We start from the raw sequence: 7,918 nt of genomic DNA, 5'->3' as shown, positions 1-7,918 counted from the left end.
TTTGGACGGCGCGGGGCTCCGAGCCTCCAGTAGCGAGTGCGGGCCGGCGGGGCGGGGACGGGGGCGGGGCGGGGCCGGGGCCAGGCGGCAGCTGGGGGCGGGTCGCGGAGGGGTGCGCCCAGCCGCTGCAGGCCGCCTTCAGGGGCTGCCGGCGAGGCAGTTCTGTCCTCATTAAAAGTAGGCGCGTCCAAGCCGAGGAGCTTCCCAAAGCTGCGGATCTCGACCCCCCTCCCACGGCAGGCTGAAACCGACCCTTAGGTACGCCCTGGGCGTTTGCTTTTTGTCGTCATTAGTGCGTCCCAGGTGATTTTCCTGTACATCTAGGTGTGGGAATCCGTGGTCTAAGGTGGAGGCTCGCCACCCTTACCGTGTGTCGTCATCTCCTGGGGGGATTTTTACAGTGAAGGTCGAGGACTCATCCCTAGAAATTCCAATGTGGGGTCTAGCATTGACATTTTTAAAAAAAGGTCTTCAGGAGTTCAGAGTGTACAGGCAGATTGAGAACCCCTGCTAGGGCAGGATGGTCTGGTGTGAGGAAGGGGCCCTCCCACCCAGACGGAGGAGGGTCGCGGACGACCCTCGCTGTGGCGCCAAGCCCTGTCCTGAGTTCTTACCTGGCCGTGGAAGGTAGACGTCCTCACCTTTATAGGTAAAGAAACTGGGACTCAGAGAGTAAGGAAATGGCCCAGGTAGAATGTGGGTCTGCCTTTGTGTCTGTGGTTCCAGAGCTGAGATGAGGAAGGCTGCCGGCACAGCCCCAGAAGGGAAGCAGGTGTGTGTGCCACTGCTCGCGCTGCTGGCCTGGCAGCCATACTGGTCACCGGGATCGTGAACTGCTTCACGCTGGCTGGCACGTGGCTGCTGCCTCACACACACACACACACACACACACACACACACACACACACAGTCCAGCCACTAAGCCTCACGCTCAGCACATACAGCATCTCCAGGGCACCATCCTCCTAAAAACTCTGATTGTTCAGGGATCAGGCTAGTTGTCAAATAGATTCCGTGTCACTGCTGTTCCAAGGTGTGACCAGCTTATGCAGGCTTATCGCCTCACCTGTGGATGGAAACGAGGGGAGTGTCACCAGGAGCGGCTTCCTGCCCTGCCGTCTGTTAAGTTGGCAGCCGGGGGGTTGTGAGGGGTGCCTTCCTTGAACAGGCAGCTCTGAACATGAGCCTTTCCCTGGGCTCCCGAAGGCCTGTTCCTCAGCGAGAAGCTTGGTTGTAAACAGTTCTAGAGCGGGCGACCTCCATCTGTCAGGATCTAAATTAGGTGAGTGGAGGCAGGGCTGGGTTCCCTGGGCCAGCACTACAGCTTTCTGCGCCTGGGGTCGGCGGGAGGTGAGCCCCAGCAGCCAGGACAGCAGGACCCTCCCTCCTGACCTCACCCTGGAGCCATGCGGGCCCTCCTGGCTTAGCCCAGCTGCCCCAGAATGGGGTTTATTCTGTTTTCCGATGGGCTTTCATTTCAAGGTGTTCCTGTGAGGATTAGAACCTGGGTCTCCCCCTATTGGGAGCATGGCCCTGCTAGTGTCACCTGCCCTGTTTCCGCACCTGCAGGGTTATCTGCCCTTGGAAGTGCTTTCTCCTTGCTGGTTGTGTGACCGGGGACAATCCTTTGCCCTCTCTGCCAGTTTTCTCATTTTAAAATGGGGTAACGGTACTGCCTGCCCATGAAGCACTCAGAACAAGTGCTGGGGACGGGCTGTTTCTCCTGGCTGCTCTAATTGTTACTGAGGGCCCTGGACCCTAGCTGAAGAAAGCATCTCACCCGTAGGCCCGTCTGTTACAAGTTCTGTCCCTTGGGGCCTCCTCCGGGCCCATATCTGTGTGCCAGGCCTTAGAGCCTGGCATCCGATAGGCCTGGCTGAAGATCCTGGGCAAGCTGTGCATCTGTGGCCAAATTCCCTCACCTCTTTGAGCCTCAGTTTCCTCATCTGTAAGATGGGGGTGACAACAGAAGCCCCCATCCTTGTGGGCAGAGCACCCGGGTGCTCACCCACACGTTTCCCCCAAACCTGCCGGCCCTGAGGGAACCCTTTGCCTGGAGAACAGGAGCAGAGATGTGGCGGATGAGGCCAAAGGGTCCCCAGGCTGGGAGGTGACAGGCAGCAGGCTGTGCGGCTGTCACACAGACACACACAGCCCTTGTCGGCTGTAGGACCAAGATGGCCAGATCATGGAGTGGGCCTGAGCACGCTCGTGTCATGACGGCACCAGGCGGCAGGTGGCCCCTCAGAGCCCAGTGTCCGCCCTTGGAGCACAGGCCCACCCCTGCAACTGCAGAGCTCTCAGTGCACACCCCGGCCAGGAGACTGTGAGACCACATTTATTCGGCCAGGAGTGGCCTTGTGTACAATTTACAGAGCTCCTTCCCGTACCAGGACCGCCAGCAGCGCCAGGGCCCCCAGGCCAGCACCATCCCCGCAACTCTGAGTGCGGGAGGCCAGCGATACTGGCTGCATGGCAGATGGCCAGGGTACGGATGTCAGGTGGGGGCCGGGAGTGAGCTTGGCCTTAGACCTTCCACATGGAGGGCTGGGATGCCCAACAGGGGAATCCTAGCCCACTCAGAGGTTTCCCAGGTGCCTCCGCAGCCCACGGCCCTGCTAGGAGAGCACAGGTGCGAGGGGGGTGCTCCAAGCCCCCTGGGGACCAAGGACCCCCGTCCCGGCCTGGACGTCCACCCAGGGAGGGGAAGCTGCCGGAAAAGAAAACGTGCGGGTAGGACCTTCTTTCCCAGAGCCCCTCTGCTGTATGCCCACGTGCCCCCTCTGCATCTGAGTGAGAAAACCTGTTCCCATCCGCCCCACCCCCGCTTTGCTCAAGGAATCCTGAGAGGAAACAGCCTCCCCCAGGGAGGGTCCTGGAGTGAGTCTGACCCCAAATGAACTCTGGGGCCAGGAAGCATGAATATAAATATATATGCTGTGTGTATATATTATATAAACGTATCTGTATATGTATATATGTACATGCACGTCACGAGGGCCGGGGGGCCGCCGTGCCCCAGGACGGGGGCTTCTCCGCCTGGTCCAGGACTAGCCTGGCTCCTCCCCAGAAGCATGGCCACCCGGGCACCCCGAAAAGCCTCGGACCGGGCGTCCAGGGGGCCGCAGCCAGGGGGCCACGACCATCACTTGAGGTCGAGTGTCCAGGTGTTCGGGACGTAGAGGGACTGGGTCTGGCGGGCGCGGCGGGGCGTGGTGTTGAGGGCGTCCACACTCCTGCGGCTGGAGCGCACCACGTCCGCCACGAAGCCGGTGCAGTCGCTGCAGACGTCCTTCAGGACGCAGCCGTGGGTGTAGATGTGCGGGAACTCCTCCTCCACGCTCCGCCAGTGGGGCCCCTGCAGGGGTCTGGGGCAGGACGGGGCCGTCAGGGGTCCTCCCGAGTCTCCACATCCCCCCGCGCCCACATCAGGCAGAGCAAAGTCCATCCCGCAGCAGCTCTTCCTTGGGAGGAATTTGGGTCCTGGGCTCTGACCTCTCGGCCCCACCCCACCCCAGCACACAGGCCCCCGCCCAGCTTCCAGGTGACTGTGACACCTGCCCACCACAGGGACGTCACCAAGGGCAGGCACGCACTGGAAGGCGTCTCTTCTCTGTGCTAGCGTGACTGTGGCGGTTGACACCCTCTGAGGACTCTCGAAGCCCAGCGCGTACACGGGAATGTGCGCAAACTTCTTAGACGGCATCTTCATCTGCAACACAGAGAGACACTCCAGGCACCCTGGTCCCCCCGAGCAGCTGCCAACACACAAGATGGAGCATTGCGGTCTGTATGTAATCAGCACTTAACACTGACGAGGCGGTCTCTCTACAGCCAAGTGGCAGCATGAAAAGTAAGGGCTTGAAAATAGTGGTGGTAAAAATCCCTCAAACAGATGATTGTTTCTGGGACGAGGTGTAAAGGGGTGACATCCTTCCAAATACTATCCTTTACCTCTGTGCACACCTGCGTGTATGCAGACACCCCAAGCTGCTATAAAATGAGGCTTTCCAAAAACACTCAAGGAATTTGGGGTGTCAGAAGGAGGACTTTTAGAGAAAGAGACGGGTCTCTTGGCACTGGCCTACTAACACAGAATATTTAATTTTTAAAAAAAGGGACCATTTACAAGGGTCTTTAAAAACTGCAGTTTTGGGAAGTGTAGAAGTGGATCGCTCTGGAGGAAGCAGCTGAAGAGGTGAGTAGTGAGCAGGGATCACCCGACAGGAGACAGCAGAGCCTCTGCCCACCCCCGGACAGGCCCGGTCGGGCCGCAGGACACCTGAGATGTGGGCCCTCGCTCTGACCCCAGGTGGTCCTCACCTTTATGCTGCAGGAACTGCAGACAGCTCTGGAGAGAAAAGAAGAGGGTTTGCAGTGTCAGCTGTGAGGGATCCAGCACCCGCCCGGCACACAGGCGAGGCCAGGCTGTCACTGCCTCCCGCTTGACCCCTGGCCACGTCAGTGCTTTACTTTCATTTTACTCCCAAATCTTGCTTTTCTTTTTACTCAGCTCTGCACCCAAAATACTTCTGCCCCTCCTCGCTCTTGCTGGGGAGCATCTGGTCTGGAGTGGAGGGTACCTGACTCCTCTCTCCACAAGCACTGTCAGAGCCAGAGGGCCCTCAAGTGAGATGCCCATCTTTAAGCAGTGATTAACAGTGTTTATTTCCCATACGTGATTTCAAAAGTAAATGCCTTCTTGTTGTAAAAATTCAAACACTAGAGAGAATTTTAATTTAGACACGCGTCCTCTCCTGTAAAGCCCATCCTAGAGACGATCCCTCCTATCAGCAGTTTCCATTCTCCATATCTAAGCATAAATTAACAAAAACATACATTTAAAGTAAAAATACAGTAAATGAAATGGGGTATCATGTGTACTATCGTATAAAGATACACCAGGGCTCTTCTCCACATCAGTACAAATTGTCCAAATTCATTTTTTAAAACAAGGGACCATGCACTCTTGCATGGATGTCCCATAATTAATTCGCCGTCAACAAACCTCTGTATTAGTTTGATTTTATTTTACTGTGGTCAGGAAACATACTTTGTATGATATGAATCCTTCCGCATTTTTGAGACTTGTTTTTTGACCCAGAATAGTCAATTTTGGTGCACGTTCCATGTGCACTTGATAAGAACATACATCGCCCTGTTCGGTCTAGTTTCTCTAAATGTCGCTTAGATCAAGTTGGTGGTAGTGTCATGCAAACCTCCTAGACCCTTAGGGTTTCGTATCTCTAACTATAAGCATGGATTTAGCTATTTTTCCTCGCAGTCTGTCAGTGTTTTGTTCCATGTATATTGAATCTCTTGCTAGGTGTGGAAAATGTTCAGGATTATTTCCTCCTTTTAGTGTTATGAAATGAACTCCTTTAACTCTGATAATACTCTTTACTCCATAGTCTACTTTGCATCATATTAATATATCAAGTCAAGCTTTCTTTAGACTAATGTTGGTGTGGTGTATCTTTCTCCACCCACCTCCCTCCAACCAGTTTGTGATGTACATGTCTTTTATTTAATGTACATGTCTTGGGAATTCCATGGCGGTCCAGTGGTTAGGACTCCATGCTTGGGTTTGCAGGGGGCTTGGGTTTGATCCCTGGTCGGGGAACTAAGATCCTGCAAGCCGTGCAGCGTAGCCAAAAAATAAAATTAAATTAAAAATAAATTACATGTCTTGTAGACAGCAGATTGTCTCGCTTTCTTTATTCAATCCGAGAAACTCTGCCTTTTAATTGGATTGTTTACACCATTTACGTTTAATGTAATTGTTGATATAATTGAGTTTAAGTCTATCTTGTGATTTGTTTTCTTTTTGTCCTATTTGTTCTTTGTTCCCTTTTCCTGTTTATGCTTTCTGTATTGAGTGTTTTTTATGATTCCATTTTATCTTCTTTGTTGACATACAAGCCATTCCAGTGGTTGCTTTTGGGCTCATAGGATAGCCTTTAACTTATCACAGTCTTCCTTCAAGTAATATTTTACCATCTCATATGAAAAGTTATAACAGCATACTTACAGTCCTCCATCTCTGGTCTTAATGCTACTGTTACATTTTTTTACTTACAGATATGTGATAACCCCCAAAATACATTTTTATTAATTATTTGCATGCCTGGTAATCTTTGACTGGATGATGGACACTGAATTTTACCTTGTTGGGTGCTGGGTATTGGTTTACCTTTTAAAGAGGTATAAGAAGATCATCTTATATGTTAGGAGTTGCTGTTCCTAGTGCTCTTATTGCTTTGTGTACATTCAGGTCTCCATCTGGTGTCACTTTCCATCTACGTGGCAGACCTCATTTAACATTTGTTCCAGTGTGGGTCTGCTGGTGAAGAATTTTTTTGGCTTCTGTATTTCTGGAAATCTTGACTTTTGCCTCTTGCTGGGTACAGAATTCTAGATTGACCGTTTTTTTTTCCTTCTTCTTTCAGTACCTTAAAGATGTTGTTCCACTGACATCTTGCCTGCAATGTTTTGATGAGGAACCTGCAGTCATCTTTCTCTTTCTCTGTACATAACATGTCTTTATTTGCTGACTGACTTTAGGAATTTCTCTTTATCACCGGTTTTGATCAATTTAATTATTATGTGTCTTGGTGTGATTTTATTCATATTTCTTGTGCTTGGGGTTCACTGAGTTTCTTGTAGGTTTATATTTTTCATCAAATTTGGAACACCTTTTTAGCTGTTATTTCTTCAAATACTTTTTCTGCCCCCACATCTTTGGGAACTTTAATTACACCTATATTAGGCTTCTTAATGTTATCCCACAGCTTGCCAACACATTTTTCATTTTCAAATTATTTTTTGTCTCAGTGTTTTTGTTTTGGATAATTTTGTTTTGGATAGTTTCTATTGCTAAGTCTTCAAGTTAACTAACCTTTTCTTCTGCACATTCCTCTGAATGTCTAACCTGCTATAAATCATCCAGTGTAATTTTCATCCCAAACATTCCAGCTTTCATGTCTAGAGGTTCGATTTGTCTCTCCTTTACCTTTTCCATGTCTTTAACTTTGGCAGCATATGAAATGCAGTTCAAAACTTTTAATGTCCACAGGACTTCCCTGGTGGTCCAGTGGTTAAGACTCCGCACTTCCACTGCAGGGGGCGCGGGGTTCAATCTCTGGTTGGGGAACTCAGATCCCGCATGCTGTGCGGTGTGGCCAAAAAAACAAAAACAAAAAACCTTCCAATGTCCTTATCTGCTAACCCTAAAATGTGTGTCAGTTCTGGGTGATGTGGGTCATGGGTCATGTTCCCCTGCTTCTTGACATGCCTGGTAATGTTTGATTGGACGCCAGGCGTTTCATCTTGCTGGCTGCTGGATATATTTTTATTCCTATTCTTGAGTTTTGCTCTGGGAAGCCGTCAGGATACTTGGGAATAGTTTGGTCCTTTCTGGTCTTGCTTTTGTGATTTGTTAGTTCTGGAGCAGTGCTCAGTCTAGGGGCACTTATTCTCGCTAGTGAGGCAAGACCTTCCTGTGTATTCCACTCAGCAGCCATGAATCACAACTTTCCACCATGGCTGGTGGGAATAGACACTATTCCTGGTACTGTTCCTTTAAACCCTTAGGACAGGGTCAGTCAACTTTTCCTGTAAAAGCTCAGATAGTCAACATTTTAGGTGTGACTAAATGAATAATAAACAGATGGGTGTGGCTGTGTTCCAATAAAACTTTATTTATAAAATAGGCAGTGGGCCAGATTTAGCTCATGGGCTGGAGTTTGCCAATCTGTGCTTCAAGATGATTCCTTCCAAACCCTCAGTAATTTCCTTGCGTGTATGTGCTGATCAGAACTCTGAACACTCAAGGGGGACCTTCTGCAGGTCTCTTGAGACCTGCTTCCTGGAGGACTCTCTCCAGAGGGGAGAACACTAGCTGCCCGGGTGCCCTCGT

General features: G+C 50.9%; 1 protein-coding gene and 1 long non-coding RNA gene across 6 annotated transcripts in view; one reads left to right on the top strand and one right to left on the bottom strand.

The window, feature by feature from the left end:
• Window positions 1-121: 121 nt before the first annotated feature.
• LOC132509576 (uncharacterized) lies at window positions 122-6,583 on the top strand. The gene is made up of 3 exons (XR_009537063.1): window positions 122-258; window positions 3,571-3,853; window positions 6,450-6,583. It is a non-coding gene; the product is annotated as an uncharacterized LOC132509576 (long non-coding RNA).
• The window catches only part of SPIRE2 (spire type actin nucleation factor 2), a 26,539-nt gene continuing 21,448 nt past the window's right edge, over window positions 2,828-7,918 (bottom strand). For 4 of the 5 annotated variants that reach the window (XM_060130734.1, XM_060130737.1, XM_060130736.1 and 1 more), the window contains 3 exons: window positions 4,324-4,351; window positions 3,597-3,712; window positions 2,828-3,368 (listed from right to left, as the gene is read on the bottom strand). In XM_060130734.1, coding sequence (XP_059986717.1) covers window positions 3,146-3,368; window positions 3,597-3,712; window positions 4,324-4,351 — 367 coding nt within the window. In that variant the 3' untranslated portion in view covers window positions 2,828-3,145. Of the gene's footprint in view, window positions 3,369-3,596; window positions 3,759-4,323; window positions 4,352-7,918 lie in introns of all 5 variants that reach the window. The other variant, XR_009537061.1, reaches the window with a different exon arrangement.

The sequence above is a fragment of the Lagenorhynchus albirostris genome, chromosome 19 (assembly GCF_949774975.1).
Source record: "Lagenorhynchus albirostris chromosome 19, mLagAlb1.1, whole genome shotgun sequence".
NCBI lineage: Eukaryota > Metazoa > Chordata > Mammalia > Artiodactyla > Delphinidae > Lagenorhynchus > Lagenorhynchus albirostris.
Note: the sequence above shows the minus strand (reverse complement) of the source record. Positions and strands in the feature narration are given on the sequence as shown.